Genomic DNA, 20,110 nt, shown 5'->3' with positions numbered 1-20,110 from the left:
ACAGCCTCTCTTACACAATATTCGCCCCCAAAATCCAACCAAACCAAAACAAAATGAGTCGAAATTTGGCTACAAAAGCACAAGGAAGAGAAGATATACTTCACGTAACAAGATGCAAATATGCTGTGTGACAGGCTTCCGTTTGTAAACTAACAGCTGAAAGATGAAAGTGAATATTTGGCAAAACATTATATTTGGCACAAACACATAGGGACTGCAGATGGTTGAAATGCTGCAGATGTTGACCTGAAGCACTAAAGAAGATTTCCCGCCTGCTATTGTAAATACATTAGCACAAACAGAGTGTTCCCAGTGGCTGCACGACGACATGAGATAAACTGAATGCAGAGAAGTTGATTTGCGGAAGGGTTCCACCTATGGGACCTAGCCATTGTCAGCGTGATTACAGGACATCCACAAGGCACATAATGGAGCCCTGTACCAGGGGCACTCAGTGTGGAAAATGGGCGCCGCCCAATGAGAAAATGATGGTGAACAGCCTCAAAAAACAAACAAGCAATGTAAATGGCTGGCTTTGAATTAACATGTCGGGCCACGAGTTCATTGTCTTGTGTGTTCATTATGCAGTCTTTTATTTCACTCCACTGACGAGACTCGCGCTGCTGTTTGCTCAGTTCCACTCCCAATGGGTCGGAAAAGTCTGAGAGCAATCTATCAGTGCAAAGCAGCCTGCCCACTTTTCTTTCTCTTGAATCAGCTGAGCGAAGACCGACGCTTCACATTCCGACGTCTTCATGCTGACTAATGGCCATCCATTCTCAAGTCTCTGTTGGCAAACATTTCAACTTTGGGAAGAATGAGTTATCTTTGACGGCGTTGCGATAGTGAATGAACAGTGGTTGTCATAGAAAGACAGCGGGGAGCGTGATTCATTGTGCCCGGAACACACTGGCGTGGGCTCGTCTCCAGCAGCGCTGGCACACATGGGTGTCTGTTCTTTGTACCCACAGTCTGAAGTTCGTGAACTCCTGCTGGCTTTTTAGTGCGGAGTATAGTTGCTGGCAGAGTAAAGGACATTTGTAACTTGAGCACTTTCTCGAGGGGGTTAAACAAACACTCGACACCTTCCGAGTCATTCAGCACAAATTTAAGCTTCATTAAATTAGATGGACCTAAGACTTCCAGTTGGGCCCACACAGCACTTCAGGACAGTGCACTAAAAAAGAGCCTTAACTTGTATTCGGGTAGCACTGTATTGAAACTATGCAAGAGGCAACGTTGGTGGGGCCATGTGCTGTTTACAATAATAATGGCGAACATTTCATAATTCTGGAAAAAGTGGTAGTTGTTTTACTTTCTATTGCAACATTTTCCAGGGGAAATAGAAATGTTCCCTGTCCTGTTCCAAAGCATCTAGGAGAAATGTGTGTGTGTGTGTGTGTGTGTGTATGTGCATACGGTACATTTGATTGGCCAATGCAGCGCTGAGCCACATGACAGAGCATTGTGTTACAACAAAAGAAAGGCTTTCTTTCGCAGGACAACAACCCTGCCTATTTTTGCCGTGTGCATCCCGACTGTGCCAATGCAGTGGCCTCATTGAAATGTATGAGGGGGGCTTATTATATTCCGATCACCGCTGACGGTGTTACAAGGTAAGTGCTCCAACATACGTATTGTGTCGCTGCACTCTGCGATTGTGTGTCTGGCCTGACCTGAACTGCAGGTGTGACATTCACAGCAGAGATTAATTGACAAGATGATGTCCGATCACTCACACGGGGTGAAGTGAGTGGATTGTGAACAGTAACAGATAGCAAATGGCAAAAGGTCAGTCACTTTACACACACAAACATGGGCGGTGACCTGATGGCTGAAAGGTTAAGGTTTATACCACATGTGAATAAACACCCTGAGCAGTGAGTGCCCAGTTCTACTCCCTTAGCCTCTCTCTCACCTGCGTTTTCTGTTTTTTCTCTACCGTCCCTATCTAATAATAAAGACACTGCAGCCTGCCATAATCTCCCGAAAAGAGAATTTCGAAAGCCAACCGATGGAAAAGCCGGTCCACAGCTCTGTCACTGCCACAGAAGTGACACCCCAATTTTATTCGGGGAATCCGGATTTTAGGGAAGCAAGTGGTAGCAGTGAAAGAACGCTATCACCCAAGAGGAGAAAGAAAATGCATTCCTTGGAAGGATGAAATCCCCCTGGGTCAAACAAGATGACGGAAATAGAAATATGCATTGCATGGTGTGCTGCCAGCTCCTGTCAAAGCTGGACACAACGGAGGACATCATTCTTCAGAGGCTGCGGAGTCTCTGGAGGGCCGCGGCAACGGTCGGTAACACAGACAGACAGCACAGACAAATCCTTCACCCTGTCTGGAAACATAGATTAAAGTAATAAATGTAACACGGCACACAAATTAACACAAGTTTATGTTTTCTTTTCATTACGGGTGATTAAACATTTGATGGAAGCAATAAAAAAAATGTCTAGGGCAGTAGTTTTTATAAGTCATGGAGCAAGTAAGGCTGGAGGAAAAACATGTTAACGCTGAACCCTGACAGTGCTGGTTACAGCTGATAAACGGCAGCTCATAAAAGTACTGTTTGCGAATAAACTAGCACAAGTTGTAAAACTATATGTATTTGTGCACGGGGGGGGGGGGGGGGGGGGGGGGGGGGGTGTTAATCAGCCTTTGAGTTATTCATTTCTCTTCACCACAGTAAAACTCTGTTGGTGCGCAACAGTCCCTTCAACTCAGATTATACAACAAGAGTCTCCGTGCTTTTCTGATGGATGGGAGTGGAGAAAAACTTTAATAGCATCACTTCAGAGAAAATGGCAGCGCCTGGTGCCCACGGTTAGACTTCGCATCAGTTCTCAACACAGCCGCCTTCTCTCTCTCTCTCTCCCTCTCTCTCTCTGTCTCTCTTACAATCATACATCCAGAAAGACATTTGCCTTCTATCCCTTTAGACCACCACCATCTCTGAAGTCATGGTGCCAAAGGAGGAAATAAAGTCAACGCAATGGCCCTTGACAACTACAATGAAAAGGGATGGGAGGGAGAGAGGAAGCAATGAATGCCAAAAGTTCATCTCCACTCAGACTTTGAGTCCGAATGACTGATAATGAGTGATAGTTCTGACTAAGCCTGAAAGAGTGAGAGTGACAGACGCGGGGGTAGGAGAGAGATTTAAAGGGAGAATTACAGACTGAGAGAAATAGAAAAGGAGAGAGGAAGTGACAGGATGAGACGATGACAGAGGGAAAACCCAGGGGAGACCTGTTGCGGTGAGCAACAGACCAACAGATTGTGACGAGGAAAGACAGTGAGACAGCCGACACACTGTCGGGAGTGTGACGTGCGCGGCACACGGATAATCTCGACGATGTCAATGACGATGATGATGAAGAGGAGGATTCTTATGATGAAAACAGTGTTGATGTGGCACTTGCAGTTGATCTCCTGCACCCAGGGGATGGGAGACAGGCAGACGGGCGGCCTGGCGGTGCATCTCGGGGGAATTTCCAGCTCTCAGCGGGTTTCACCGTCTGTCACTCAGCATATCTCCCTCAACAGGCTTGGCCTACAGATAGAGCCACGTGCATGCAATTGTCTGGAAGGTCAAGAGAGACCAGCGGAGGGTTTGATGATAGGGAAAAGGAGGAAAGGTTAAGAGAGAGGGAGGAAAGAACAGAACAGTGTGGATTATGGAAAAAAGGGCAAACCTATAAAAAAAAAGGGGTGGGGGTGACTAGATGTTTGTCACTTCCAGGGGAGAGACAGCCATAACCCAAAGTAACTTGGTGTCGGAACATACGGTTGTTTCTACTGTAATAGCATTTAAACACATGGTGTTACCTCAGAGACACAGTTAAACAAGCGGTCTGCCGACCATAAACAGCCACATGCTGCCCGAGAGGAGCCTCTGGCATTTCAACATGGTCATTTAATCTGCAGTAAACTGACCTTTATTATTCAAGAGAATGCCTGACAGTGGATGACAGGGGCACTCCTTTCATGACGGTCTGATGGACAGACTCAGATGAATCTCGTTCATGCAAAGGTCAGCGGAGACACCGGTCCTCTGCAATGCTGATGCAGTAAAAGCTGTAGCAATAAGATGTTTGGATTGATTAGTTGGTCAGTTGAACAGTCTTAATTGTGTCCACTAGCTTTAGTCTTAGTCCTGAAATTAAAGAGTCCATCATCTTTAGTTTTACAGACGGAGATTTAATATTTGAAAGCAGTTAGCAGATGCTTGATTAAGGGAGTTTCCACTCCTGAGAGTCTGGACCAAGGTTCATGTCTTTGTTACATTGTTTACATTTAATCTGGTTAGTTTCGGTGTCACGCACTCAAAATGTAGACATACATACATCCTGGCGTCATCACCTACATGGGCGTCTGCATCTGACAATCGACATCTGTAGTCGTCTTTTTGTTTGAATGGAGAATATTTTGTTGCCACAGAAATACCATGACACCGTGATCCAAGGCACCTTTCACACCCTTCATTTTGGTTTGGACTGAACTGAAAAGTCTGAAAGACAGGGCCAAATGGTAGGTATGGACGTGAAAGTTTCTTTGACTAAATGCAATGCTCATATACTGTCGCTTTAGGGCAATGCTAGAGTATAATCCACCACATGAAAAGGACATTAGTAACCTTTCTCTCAATCAGTCATCTCTCCCCTCCTCTTGCTCTGCCTCATGCCCTTCCTCTTAATTTATTTTTGTCTCACACACACACACGCACACACACACACTGACTGGCATGCAGTCGTATGCTCCCACTATGAGTGATGGCCCACTGCACATGAAATATCGACTTTTTATCGCCATTTCAACAGGGCAGGCAGGGACACAGCTGAAGTCGGGGAGCATACATCACTCGAAGAGACTAAACCAAAGCTCCTTAGGCCCTTCAACGGCATCAGCATTGATATGTACTGGATATCCCCTGATACTGGCTCACAATAATATTTCCCCGCCCACCCTCCTTCAATATCGCTCTCCTTCGCCTTTTACACTTTTCGTGCCTCCTGACTATTTTGGCGCCGAACAAGTGATTAAGTGATGAAAACAGGACAGACGTTGTTCACAACCTTTCAAATGAAGGATTTGGAAGATGCACTCACTGAGATACCTAATTGTATAGAGTCATGACAGAGGTCATGATGTATTCAACTGAAATACAAGAAAGAACCATTTCACTCTGCAGGAGTACAGGGAAAATGTATCTTAATTCAAACTTCAATAGATGAACTCAATTTAACATTAAGAGGTATCAGATTAGATGAAGCATGGACCGGGAGACAGACACCGGTGAGGCTGTGTTTATCTCTGCAGTGATCGAATGGTGTGAAAGATTCAAGCTGGGCTTCAGGTTAACTCGGCTCTCCCTCAAGAGACTCAGAGCACTTTTGAGAAGGCTACAGAGATAACAAGATGGAAGGGAACGCAAAGATGTGTAGAGAAAAGGTGCAGAGAGACGTCCAGAGGGAGGAAGAGCAAGACAAGTCATTTGTGTTGGGGTGTTGAGAAGGGCCAGGATGTATGTGAGTTCTCGTAGCCCAGACTAATAAAGCACCGGGGAGAAAAACCTGTGTCGAGTTGGTCTGTGCCTGCGTACATATGTGTGTCGTCATCAACCGCTGCAGCACCTACAGGGAGCCTGTGCCCTCTCCATCTGCAGCCACAGTAGCCCACAGGCAATGTCTCGGTCTCTCTCTCTCTCTCTCTCTCTCTCACAGTTTCTGCTCTCTGGTGCTTCGTCCGAGGGCCACGTCTGCCTCATTATACCCGCACCGAAACAGCGCACGTGGTCCAGGTGGCTAGTCCAGGGCCCTGGAGGTCGCCCAACACCACCACAGCACCACTTCACCGTTCACACACATACATACAGAGACATGGGGACTCCATAAATGAGGCCTGAATGTTAAATAGGTTTGAGATATTATCATGCAGGCGCTCACTATAGAGGTTTCCCTAGTGAACAGAATAGGAGGGTTAACAATGTACCTGGCAGACCCCGAGGGATGTGCCAGGGTAAACACTGTGCGCTTCAGCCTGATGCCGTAAACTCCCTCCATTCGTGAGTGGATCTGTGGGTGTATTTACGCGCGTCTCCGCTCGCCCGTATGTGAGCTAGAAGTAACGAGGACAATATGCTTTTGTCGACGGGGTTGTAATAGGACCGGCGGACAAAGTATCCACACCGGAGTCCCTGTGTGGAGTGTGTGTGCAGCTGATAAGGTGAGGGATACGGGGGCCAGGACGGGACAGTGTGGAGGTGAGCAGGAGTGGACGCCAGTAATCCACGGCGTTTCCCTACAGGACTGCTCTATGTGTAATCTGAGGTAAGGAGGTAGGGGGATATACAAGAGGGACAATCATCCGCTGACCTTGCGCAGGGACCCGGTGATGGAGACTTGAGAGGCAAACACACACGCTTACAAGCACACTGACACCTGGAGACCTGTCAATTGATTCAATGCAGTGCCAGTTAATAACACAGCTGGCTGCACAGCAAAAAAATAGCCAGCCTGTCTGTACACAGTTAATAAGACTGCCACACTGCCCTGGACCCCAAGTTGTACTGTATGTGTGTTTAATTGTTTCTCTACTTATCTTATTCTGCAAGAAAAAAAAAAAAAAATTCAGAACCTGTACTTTTGCTTATTTCTCTGTCAGAGCTCCCTACTTCCACTTCCACTCATCTCCTCACTGGGCGTATCGAAGACTAGATCAAAGTACAACGTCAAATCTGCAGATGTTGAAAAAATTAGATTCAAACGAATGGATGTTTTCCTCTGCACTGTTACACCATCATTTTTTAAATCACTGCTTTAATCGCATTTTTATTGTTCTCATGGTTTTCTTGTAAAACAGTCGATATAATAAAATTAAAGTTTGGAAGCTTTTGAATTAAAGTTTGCCTTTTTGTAAATTATATTCTTTTTTCGACTTGAGTTTTAATGTGTGCTTTGCTGTTGCATAAAGTGACTCAGAATAATCATATGTAAATGAGAAAAAAAATTCAATTGACTCAAAAAGAATGACTTGAATACTGCACTCTATGGCCACAATCACAACCAGACAATTTTTTAGTTTCAATCTGTCTGTCAGCAATGAGATACTGATGTCACCTGCTATCAAACAACCTATGCCCTCATCCATATCGTCATTTCTTGTGCTATAACTTTTTAATATTAAGGCTGATCACATAAAAACTAGCCCCCACTTTATTTTTATTAGTCCCTTTTCATTATAAATACCATTAACTTTGCTCTCCTCTAACCTTCAACTCTAATTTCATATTCAATGTGTGATTTAAATGGGACTTCTTTCATTATTATGAAGTTTTTCTCTTTTGTTGGTCTCTTTTCAATTTGACATTTTTTCCACGTAGACGCACAATATGAACACTAAACAGGCTCAGAAAGAATGTTGTAACTAGGCAACATTCATCGAGGCATGATTCAATGAGGACCGTTCACACCACAACATGGCAGCCAAGGATATATATATATATATTCTTTTTTTTAAAAAAAACATAGTTTCTCATATCTCACCCAATAAAATACTGTCCCTGAATCGTATTGATTAGTCTGAACTTCTTGAGTGGATCCACTGAAAAACATCACTTTTTTGTTTGTGACCACAGCATTAGTTTTGAGCTCCACTGTTGCCTGTGGCCTCCCAACCAGACACAGAATGTCTGGTATGGAGCCTACCTGGAGCAGGGAACAAGTCAACTACAAGTCCCTCCCCGGGTGAGCTGCCATTAGGCAAGCAGCCACCTCTTGCCTCCTGGAGCGGGGCCTGGTGAATTAACCATTAACACGAAGCAATGAATTTCAAATATAAACAGCAGGCAATGCCACAGATGCACACACGGATATAAGTGTGTGCAGGTGAGTGCATACATTAGTTTATACGGAGTCACAGGTAGACGCAAGAGAAGACATGCACACATCAGGCATCTGTGCAGCCAGAGGTGTTGCTCAAGGCTTCGGACGACAGCTGCCGATGGCTGTGCCGACTGAATGCGATGGCAGAGGGCCTGGCAACAGCTGGGGGGGGGGGGGGGGACTCTGAGGAGTCGCCAAACTCTTCACTGTGAGTCCTGATGAAAGATGTGGCATAATGGAGTGGGACTGGCTGAACTGGGTGTCAAGGGAGGAGTGTGTATATCAGCTGTGGGAGAAGGGTCTCCACATGAGCACGTGTGTTGAATGCATGCAGATAATTTGCCCATGCAAGTGTAAAATGGATGGATGAGATGGGAAAGGCATTTGACACAAGGAGCACAGGCGCAGAGTCGGTGTGCAAATCCACCAGCTGGTTCTACGGGAGGTTACTACATGAACAGGAGACTAAGACGGATACAGTGTACAGTGTATATTTAAACTTACAGTCGATTTTTGTTAAATGTAAAAGCCAGAATTCAGTGTTTTAAACACACAAAAAAATTCTAAATTATTCCAATACTCCAAAACTTCTTTTAAACCTAAATTATGTGAACCACCAAAAGGAGTGGCACGCTGACTCCATATAATTTTGAGTACATCTTTCCAAAATTAATACTTATTAAAAAAGATCACCAAGGATAATGGCGCTTGCTATTTTGTGTGTTTTAATGTTGTTGGGCCTAAAATAGCCTGAAACAATACCAAGAAACATTCAATTAATGGCCTTGGCATTTTAATAATTAAATGCACCCTTTGCAAATGGGAAGACTTTGCTTGTAAAAGTTGTTGACTCAAACTGTGGTTTTAAAAATAGCAGCATTTTGTGCACAAGCTCAGCAACATATTTTATATTTTTTATAAACAATAAACAAAGAAAAGACTTGTATTGTCTGTCAAATGATGGCACCTGTGTTACAAATTTCAGGCACAACCACCTGAACATGACCCTGAGAAGGATTATGATCCTGTCGGCGCATCGGTTTGGGTTTCTACTACTTGGTCAGAGTGGCAGAACCGTCACGAAGCTTCTTGCTGTAAGATGAAAAGCAGCAGCTGGTGAAGCAGCTCCATCTGTATTGGAGGAGAAACATGTCTTTACCCTCGGCAGGTCGACAGTGACAAGCGCCGCAGTGCAAGAGAAACTGGCTAATCCAAATTGGTTCCAAAAGAAGGGAAGGAGATGGGGAAAAAAGGATTCACGCTTTACAGAGAAAGAATATAAATTTCCATTTGTACTGTCTAAAAGCCCACAGAGATTAAAGTGAGACAAAGAACACAGGAGAGAAGAACGACTGCTGCGATAGATCAATGAAACGTCCTGGTCATTGCACCAGGATATATCTAAGGCCAGTGTTTTTAATCTCAGCCATCACTGGGTTTTTTCCTGCCGTAATCAAACAAAATCCCATACAGACAGTCTGTGATGATCCAAGCCCGCACCCATTAGCTTCACCGGAGCTGCCATCAATCTGAGCTATAGAGCCATAGAATGCTTCTCTGCCTGTAAAAAGGACTTGCTTCTCTTTTGTACTGCAAGGACAATGAGTACATGTGCTGCAAGTGTGTGTGTGTGTGTGAGAGAGAAGGAGCTTCTTATCTGAAATGAATTGGACAGGGACAGTTCCCTGTAATGGCAGCTATTTGTGATCTTCTTTAACCCCTAGTGATGGTGTTGGACGAGGGAAAAAGCAAAGGATACAGATTTCTTGTCTTCCTGTGAGTATTACGTAGTTATATTTCAATATAGTTCTATATAGAGTTATATCATCACTTCCCATTTTATAGGTGGCATTACAGATGCAAAAGAACAGAATAATATGATAATACCGGTGGTTTTAAAGTGTTTTAAGGCAAGTTTAAAAAATGGTTCATGGTTAAAATCTGGTTGTCTTTGCAGAGTGGACCCTCAATTTCCAGAGGCTTTTAAACTGTCTACATCCAAGAGAACATGCAAAGAAGGTGTCTGTCACTTCCTCCATTTAAATACTCATTATATATAACCCTAAATAAGAAATAGACATGCAGTAAGATCACTGTATTTCATACACAAATGTTGCCTTATTAACCTACGGGGCACATTATTATAAGGAGGGTGAATTTGCTATGGTAATTACAATGTGTGAAAATTAAACCATTGTACCATTCAAGCTTTCTTGAAACACAGGCAATAAACAATTACAGAGGGATTCCGTTCTCCCCTTTTCATGGGGAGCGTTGTGGCCAAGAGACGTATATACAGAACATATTGTAACAGCTGCCGTGGCCATCTGAATATAAAGGCCGTATCGCTGCAGCAATGTAACAAGCAGCTAAACAAGAGGACATCAGGAAAGTTAAAGTTTAATGGCAGCGTATAGAGCCACAGAGAGAGAGAGAGAGAGAGAGAGAGGGAGAGAAAATGTCCGTCCCTGTGAACGTCCATCACACTACGTATGCATGAGCCAGTATATGCAAGCCCATGTGTACCTGGGATTGATGTTGTGATGTTCTGGCCTCATCAAAAACCCAGTCAACAAAGGCAGTCTTTTTCTTACTAGCTGCCAAGAGATAATGGCTCTCCACAGGAGGAAAAGCAGAGCATTTTCAGCGTTTATCGCTATTATATTTTCATGAATCAAGTCGGAAGCACTGGCACGGAGCTTGCATGGTTGGCCACGGCAACACATATTCAGTTATTTTGTAGACCAAAGGCCTTGGTACAGCAGAGGTGCACACGTGCCGCAGGTGTAAAATGGTTTGGAACAGGGGAGAATGAATTACAATGAGTGTTTGGTTGGCATCAATCATAACTAATCAAATCATCTTTAATTCTTTTTAAAAGCAGGGCTCGCTCCACAACACGCCGACTGTAATGGATGAAGGGAGGCGAGATCTGCTGCACAAAAAACAGCTCCTGCTCAGAAATTGATGTCTGTGTCTGAAAGATGCAGTGTCCTAGGGCGCAAATCTCGGATGAATAAATAAAAAAAAAGCAAACTGTAAAAATCGTCCCTGCTTTACAACTGTAGATTGCGTACTCTGCATGCAACAGAAAGAGATCTATAGCTCACTGATGTAGGTAGGTCTGATCACGCAGGCCTCGAAAATCATCTTCAATTGGATTGTGACTTTTTGAGGGAGCCAGAATAAAAAAAGGTTCGGCCCAGCCCGTTTGCTGTGCAAAAAAGGGAATCTGGATGAAATAAAAGCAAGGTGTGCTCATATCAATGAACATCACAGGCTATTAAAAATAATGAGATCTCTATACAAGTGTTTACCTCATCACATTGAAACATCAGCCACGATGCTGCTGTACAATGTCCTGGTTATGACCTTCACTCGACACCACCGCAGGACTGTAAAACATACAGTAATTGTATTCATGTTCTCACAGTATTTTATACCAACTAAGCTCGTGCCTTCCATCCAGAAACATCACCCTTCAGCTTGTCATTAGCTGTTAATAATTTAAATACCAATGTTTTCATGTTTGTGTGTGTGACTGAGGATATCGCAAGCTTATATATTATGTGCATGTGTGCATAGGCAAATAAACACACATTTGAATTTGTCTTTGTCAATCCCATGAGGATACTTTAATTGGAGAGTGTGTTTAGTGTGTGTGTGTGTGTGTATGTGTGTGTTGGGGTGTGTGATTGAAGCTAAGAACATGCACGCCACATGCCTGTGCACAGTGACTTTATCAGATTTACTGAATAATTTATGTGGTAAGCTCAGCAGCAAAGTAGTGTGCATAATTGCGTAACATCACTCCTATCTGCCATTCCTGCCATTAACTAAACGATTGGTCCCAGCACCTGCCCTGGTAATTAAAACCTTAGAGATTAATCATAAACGCTGGCCGAGTCTGAGGCTGAGATTTGTCTCCCCGTTTACATGGGCTCCATTTTACTAAAACAAAACACAAAAGACACATTATTTTCTCCCAGAAATCCCAAACCGATATTTTCAAATTAGATATCATGTATGGGGGAGCACAGTTGCCTCCAGGCACACACGCTGTCCTGTAATCAAGCTCTCTTGTCTTTCTGATATGACCTCATTACCGTTGCTGGCATCTGCGTGAAACAGAGAGGACTGGGCAGTTGGCTCTGGTGACAGGTGGTCACCTAAAAAGGGGCCTAGCTCCGATGTGCCCTGTAGCTTTAGGTCTGTGAGTACACGTGTCCGATCGTCATTAACCCGATGACTCACACAGCACATAGCCCGGTAATTAAAATTAGGGAGATTAATCACGTTGTCTCCTCCCGTGGCTCCTCAGCTGAACATCAGTCTTCGTTTCCTGGTTTCCCTATACGGAGGAACTAATGCAACAATTCTCAGGATATTTCAAAAACAACCCGGATGGTTCCCTAACAGTTATTTACTCTCCTCCCCCCCCCCCCCCCCCCCAACATGCTATCTTCTCGGCTCTCCCAGTCACAGTGACAGTGAGTTAAATGAGTTTTTAGATACCAACTGAAGTCAGAGTGTATGAGGGCAGAATGAACATGACTGGAGGCAAGGGCACAGTGATTCAACCAAGGTGGTTCTAGCAGCCAGCCTAAATAAGTCACTGTGAGTGTATAGATGGGGCTGAGTCGAGGGAAACAGTATGGTGCTCCTGACTTCTGGGTATTAACTCAGCAGGGCTAATTATGCTATTAGACGCTACCTGTGGGCTTCAATTTCGCTGATCCAGCCCACATGCCCTTAGTGAGTAGTTGCAGATACAGAATATACCGCATGTGTGTGTCTAACGCAAGCGTGCACACTCAGCAGCCCAGTGTCCTTAGAAATTTTACTCATATTGGATTATTTTAGCAGCAAATGGTGTGAGTCCAGTGTCTGCACTCAGTAGCGGGGAAGGAAGTAAATCGCCCCTTGATGTAAAAAGAAAGAAGTGTAATGACCCTGCAGCATGTATGACTTTCACACCAAAGAACAGAGTTTTCAATGATGAATGCTTTTTGGTTTGCCGAACTAAACCAAATACTGAAGCCGGCATGCAGGAATGGTGTTGGGATAAATCATTTATTCTAAACATCTTCAAATCAGTGGCAAGTCCAAGTGAAAAAGTACAAAATCACAAATCACAAAACGCCAATACATACTGATAAAGGTATTTGTGGTTCTAGGTAGACACAACGCAAATTCATCAGGACTTCCATTGCTGCTATACGACTTAAATCTTTGTTCAAGTCGCAGCCACAGGGGAAGTGTGCAGTTCCCCAGTATTTACTCAACAAAGGCCCCCCCCCCCTCCAGTGAGAATCACTCCATCATGCTCAGTGCTTTTAGCCTTCTTTGCATCTATCACAAGTCATTTTCAGTTACAGCTCCAGCGATGCCAGCGTCGGGAGGCTGGGTAAAGATGGCGCAGATGCAGCCTCTGCTGCTGAGGAAGCGGAGCCAATTGAATTTTAGCCCACCGAGAATCCTCTGTCATGTTTCCCCACCGAGTGTGGAAAAGGGAGCAAAGAGGCAGAAGAAGAATTTTGTCTGACTCCTTCCTGTGGCGCTAGTATGGTTGCCGCTCCCTCAGTATTCAGGGATGCTCTCTAAGAGTTTGTGTTATTGTAAAGTAAAGGAAGCTGTAAATGTTTTGTTTAACAAGCCTCCGTGCTGAACCTCGTGCAGATTGTGTGCTTGAGAGAGCAGCGTTAGGTTCCATATAGCAGGTCTACATATATCAAGTTACCATGTTGCTACTGTGTGTGTTATAAACTTCACAGATTATTTACATAAATCAGTTAATTGTCAGCTGATGACAACTAATGTGAAAATTCCATAAATTCCATGGTTAACTGACATGTTGTTATCCGTCAGATGTTGCAGCATCAGATGCAATTGTAACCATGCTGACCCTAAAACAATCCAGCTGTTCCGTCAAAAATTACTGCGATAATACTGTTTAGAACTGCACAATAGAATTTAACAACTTTAGAAACAATCATATGTTGAATTATCTGCTTTACTAAAAAACAATTGTTCCAAACAATAACATTACCATAAATAATTCAATACTGTATAATGTTGACAGTGTGACATTTCATGTGAAAGAAATTGATGCACTTTAAAATTAGATTGATGGATAATAATAACTAGAAGAACTCACTCAAAAATACAGCAATTCTAGAATGCTTGCTAATGTTGTCACGGGCATACGTAACATATAAAGGTAAGGGACATTTGATGAATAATTAAATGCCAGGATATACAGGCTAACTCATACAAACAACATATCACACAAAAACAATTAAACTTGTGTGCATGTGTGATATTGGACCTTTAGTGTGTTACACTGGGTGTATGGTCAGGGTTTGTGACAGCATGGATGGATATAGAAGGCACATATGATCCCCTCCATGTAGTGCAGTGAGAAGTTTAGCAATCTGACATGTCCAAATATGAAACTATTGCTTCTTCACATTAAGAGGAGCAGGTTGATGACTTTCAGGTGTCTACGGAGGCCCCTGGGCCCACCACTCAGGAGGTATATAACTGGGGGGAGCCCATGGGGCAGACCCAGGACAACTGGCCTGTCAGCACACTGGACAGGCCAGAGCTGGAGCAAATTGATTGGGGAAAATAAAATATGTGTTTCTCTGCCTTTCCTGTTGCCACTGTGACACCAACCACAGGGAAAAACAATTAATGAATCAATAATAAAACCAATAAACTTAGACAAGCCTGGCTCTTTTTTTATCCCCGAGGGCCTCATACTAAGAGAAGTGATTATTCAAAGAAATGTTAGCGGCAGTAAAATATCTGTCACGCTTTGCATAACTCGTTCAGAGTAAACACTTGTATATTGACAATGTGTACATGTCTTAAAATTAGAATCAATGATGATCAATGAAAACGACCACATAGTGATAGATTTAATAATGGAATAACATGCACACAGTTAAAACAGACACCGATCGATCCGCGGTTAAATACTTAGTAAGTGAAAGGACATGTGCCGCCATCCTATAAATGCACAAATGGCATTTTGAGCAACATGAAAAACATTAAAAGCAACATTTATTCGTCTATTAAGGGCATTGTAGTACCACTCAAAACAAGACTATGGAGGATTCTGGATCCCAATGATCCAATATGAACAACAAAAAATGTTGGTGCTGGTGATATTGTGTGTAGCTTAGAAAGGATTTCCATAACAATCAATATTAATCCTTGCAGTCTGTTTAAAGTGGGAACACACCTGCTCTACATATGCCAAAGATTGTTCTCTTGTAGTATCACAGGCAGCATATTTAAGGTGAGCTAAAGGATTTCTGCTGGGGGGATTTCACAGCACTTGAGTGAGCCAACGCCCAGTGGGTGCCAACAGCTAAATTTGGCACAGGGATGCACCGATCCAAATGTCTCAGTCCCAATATTCATACCCGGGCTTGTATATACATGCATGCTAAGAGTGACCAGCGTTACCCTGGTTGGTTGCCGGCTTGTGGAATGAGTTTGAAGTTTTGCCGGGTGATAACAAGCGAAACTACTTATGCTACAACAGCCTCTGTTTGTTTTCTCTCCTCACAGTGGACTGCTCCTTCATCAAGATAATGTTACGCCAGTGACTCGATCGGTGTCCCGGTGGAATGAAATGGACTCTGTCGGAGATGCCAAACGCTGGGAAAACACTGTGAGGGCTTCAGAGAGATAAGATAATGTGATGTGAGTGCAATACTGGTTGATACGGCAAGTAGTGAGAGTCGCTTGATTTTAATTAGTCGTTGATCACATAGAGTGACAAGGGTGAAAACAACATGTTACATCATCTGCTCCGCTCCTACTACTTTCATTTCAATAGGGGGCTATAAGACACAAAAGAAGGATCATAGGGTTTTCCTTGATTTCCGCTCCCTGCATTAACTAAAATTTATGTTCGGAAGATGATTTATTCAAGTTAACACAAGCAGCGGGTTGTTGACGGCAGACAATCTTTCCCCTAACTAATGAGGGAATACCACTCGCAACGACAAGACGCACCATATGGCAGTGAAGAGGGATTTCCATCATGCAGCGTCTCCTCTGCCTTTAATATGTTACCCGTGTGCTGTGGTCCCATGTCTGAAGAGGTCATCTAAACAACTGTGTGGTTTTCACATTTTGCGTACTGATTTTATCTTGTGCAGTGGTCTTGATCTTATCTGCTGAATTATGCCTGATGATTAATTAAAGCTTCACTAGTCCGTGGGGTATGCCTTATTAAAGGCAAAACTGAAGCAAATTCAATTATTTATATTTTCAAAGGGCAATATCCCTGTAATTAATCTTTCATTACTCTATTACTCGTCAGCTTTCACACTGTTCCACTGTTGATATACAAAATGCCATCAAAGTCAACTTTTATTTGTACCTGTCTTCCCAATCAGAGGGTCCATTATATGGCATGCAGACCTAGCGTGTGTGCATTCATGTGTGCGAACTAATTTGCAGACGAAATAACACCGAGGAGACGGAGAGAAGTTCCTCAGTTCACCTACACTGCACTTGCTGCCAGTTGCTGGCTGGTCCTGGCGGAGGATGTGGCGGGGGTTGGTGGGAGGTTGTTTTTGGCCGTGATACATTTAGAGAGAAGGCCAGACAGTGACATTATGCCAGCATGGCAGGACTCGAGGGACAGCCATGTTAAATACCATCTCCTAGGGCGCAAATGGCAGGGAGTTTGGGGGTATGTGTTTGCTTGCGTGCCTTAGTGTCCTTTGAAATGTGTGTGTGTGTGCGTGTGTGTGCGTGTGTGTGCGTGTAAGTTTGTGTGCGGTAGGGGTGTGGGGATGGGATTTATGCACAAGCCGGTATACACACACACACACACACACACACACACACACACACACACACTGGCAAAGAGATTGTTGCTGTGCACAGATGATATTAAAGGAAAAACAGGCCAAGCGCTTAATTATCCGTCAACGATGGAAGGCGACTGATATGAACATAAACCATCACATAACTGCGGAGGTGCTTTTGTACAATGACGAGAAGGGTGGAAAAGAATACTGCGAGGAAGCAGAGACATGGGGGCTGTTAGTCCTTTATCCAGCAATATTCTCAAAGATCAAAAAAAAAACATTTGTTCTTCGTCGCGTTGATACTTTTACTTCTGTAAAAATACAGAAGATTGTTTGGGGACATGATATGCCAAACCCCCAAACACATTCTGCAAACTGTAGCTGTGAGGCGGCAGAGCTGTGAGACGGGGAGCAGAGAGGAGGAGAGAGAAATAGTGACTTATACGGAAAATATAAATGCTGATTCTTTCCAAAGATGAAAGTTTGAACTGGCTCAGTTTTTTGTGACAATGAGAGCTGAATCAGGCTGCACTGAAGTTTTAATATGCATTCACGTGCTTGTTAAACTGGGACTTTTCTCCGTTTAAATAAACACTTGTTTCATCATCACTGGAACTCATGTTTCCAGAAAATACGCACTGTAGTTTTTATCTTCATATTATTATCAGAGAACTGAAATCATCACTGCAGAGGGCAAAGACAAATAATTCGTTTTTTTATCGTTTCATTCATCATTGGTCATTAAATCTGCATTTCTGCTCCATCTCAATAAACATTCACGTTTCGAATGCACAGTATGGGTTTACTTGTTTGTTTAATAGCCTCACAATAATCAAACAGTGATTTGTACACAGTTTTTAAGTGGGACTTCCACATATAAATAAACATCCAGTATATATTAGCTCTTGCCAAATAAGCTTTTTTGTATTTCGCATTTACAAAAGTTTTGAATCTTGACTTTCCAATACTGTCTCACCGGTAGTGATGTGTTTTACGTCAGCCAGCACTGATTGGTTTACCAGAGCTGGAGAGAAGAGCAGGCGTAGCAACAGTGATGGAGTGGGCTGCATCAACTACAAGTATGCCGGAATTCAAATAAAGGTTCTGTGGTGCCAGATAAAAAAATAATTTTGATTTATTTGTGTAATTACTCTCACTGACAGAAGGGGCAAACAAGAGTTCTGCACCACAGGTTTGACTTCCACCATTTTACTTTTACGATAAGAAACTCACTCTCAGTTGTTTCTGAAGGTTGACAAGCATGTTATTCAGTTAAAGCCAGCCACTCAGAACCAACGATGGTAGTACTGCAGGGCTTCAGAATCAGTCTCTATCTTTACTTCCCATATGTGTCTATACACAGTGTGTTCACACTCGCACGCGCACACGGGCACACACATGCACACACACACACACACGGCCTATGCATAAATGAAGAGGCAGTCAGTCAAACTGTTGGTGGACGGCGAGCTGGTGACAGGGAGTCAGCGACCTGCTGACTGGAGGAGAATAATAACATGGAGGGGCAACTCCCATTGGTTTCCAGCAGACTCTGGCAGGTTATGAGACTTTTGAACCATGCCCTCTCAGATGCAAAGCCTGGTCCGACTCAACCTCGGTCCACCGTTCTGCCACTACTTCCCGAAGCAGAATATCACAGTGCTTTCCCGCTCGACTTTTTTGTGCAAAATGCTTAAACGGCTTGTGTCAGAAAGACGTCGATTCAGACGCAAATTACGCTGATTATACTGAATCTCAAATGATCCCTCGATGACACTGAACTTTTAATACCATCATGCAATAAGTATGTGTCGGGGAAATACCGGGTTCTAAGGTGACATGCACAAACCGGTTTAAAAGCAATTTGAACATCTGACTTAAAACTAATATCAAGGCGAAGGTTATTATTCCGAAAGATGCAGGGGTAGTAATGGTGTTACACGTTTTTTTTTGTCCTTACATTTATTAAGCTAATTAAGGAAAACAAAAGAGTTACACAGAACTCTACTTATTAGCTGAACTATCACATCCAGACTTCAATCTTCCAATTGAAACGTTCCAACTTCACGTTAAAGCTTTAAATATATTCATTGTACTTCCTCAGTAAGATAACAGGATGTTCTCAGCCATTGGTGCTTTCACATTCAATGAAAGCTCTACTGTGATATGTGAATGATTCCATGGTAAATGTTTGCAAAGTACATTTTCTCCAGCCTTCCATTCTGACTTAAAGTGACTCCCAGAACTGACTGGGTGGTATGACCTTCTCTTGTGGAATACAAAAGTAGAGTAGTAGTTCCTTCTGCAACGGGGCCAAGGAAAAATTTGTATTTCAGAGCCAACTGGTACTGTGTCATACCCACACATGCCACGTGTGACTGGATACATACTAGTATTAAAACACTTTGATTTCATTTCTTGTTCAGCCAATTTTCTCAGGCTATACTGTAATGGAAATAAGAAAAGCATCCATTCATTCACAGAAATATCAATCAATATGAAAAAAGAACAACAGGAAAGCCGACTTCCGGGGGTCAACGTGTGTAGGCAGCAGTTCTGCTGTTCAGCATTACATGAGTCGCACAATTTACCTATTCTGAAGGAGAGCGGGCCACCGGAGGTGCTTCTCACCCACATGGCTAAGAAGAGCAGAAGCGCCCAGGCTGTGAGCATCTTCTATGACTCCTCATGGGTCCTGCCCCGGGGGTGCCCCTGTCACAGCCACCTGGAAAAATATGCAGAGGAGAGCGTATTAATACGTCGGCTGACATCAAGAAAGACAGACATTAGACCAAACTGTGCAGCATGATGACAAACCAAGTGGGGTTTTTTTGTTGTTGTTTTTTTGTCCTGTATTATTGGGAAGGAGCGATTTTGCTTCTTGGGTTTTAGTTGTTTGTGTCGGAGATTGAAAGATGGGATTTTACAAGGCACCCTCTCAGTCTCTTCTGCACGGAGCCAAAAAGATAAATGATGTGACTGATGGCTTTCATTATGCACTGCAAGTGTGCTGTGTTTTTGCCCGAGCATTTGCACTAATGAAGGTTTAGAAACTAAAAGCATGACTTTGTTTGTAAATCCTCGCATTGGAGCCCTCTTTTCTCGATCCCTTTCTTATCTCACTTAAAGGCACTTCAGGCCTTTGCCAGTGGCAAGCATTGCTCTTTCACTTTGTCAGATTTACGGGCGGCAGTGCAATGATCAAACTGGCGACTCTGCCGTTCCATGCCGCTCTTCTAGTGTTTAGGTCTCCATTGTCCTAGTGTGTATATCAAGACAAAAAATCCTTCATGTGTGTAGCACGTGCACTTGTCACACATTCTACAATGTCCTTTTTACTGCTAGGCCGCAGGGCCAGCTGAGACAACCTCTTGTTGTCGTCA

At 43.4% G+C, this 20,110-nt stretch overlaps 1 protein-coding gene across 6 annotated transcripts in view; it reads right to left on the bottom strand.

Moving 5' to 3' along the window:
• The window catches only part of grik4 (glutamate receptor, ionotropic, kainate 4), a 234,857-nt gene that overhangs the window by 109,884 nt on the left and 104,863 nt on the right, over window positions 1–20,110 (bottom strand). For all 6 annotated transcript variants that reach the window (XM_035622334.2, XM_035622333.2, XM_035622331.2 and 3 more), the window contains one exon: window positions 19,319–19,452. In XM_035622334.2, the coding sequence (XP_035478227.1) occupies window positions 19,319–19,400 (82 nt within the window). In that variant the 5' untranslated portion in view covers window positions 19,401–19,452. The remainder of the gene's footprint in view (window positions 1–19,318; window positions 19,453–20,110) is intronic.

Source organism: Scophthalmus maximus, chromosome 11, assembly GCF_022379125.1.
Source record: "Scophthalmus maximus strain ysfricsl-2021 chromosome 11, ASM2237912v1, whole genome shotgun sequence".
NCBI lineage: Eukaryota > Metazoa > Chordata > Actinopteri > Pleuronectiformes > Scophthalmidae > Scophthalmus > Scophthalmus maximus.
The sequence above is the reverse complement of the archived record's forward strand: the minus strand, read 5'-3'. Positions and strand labels throughout refer to the sequence as shown.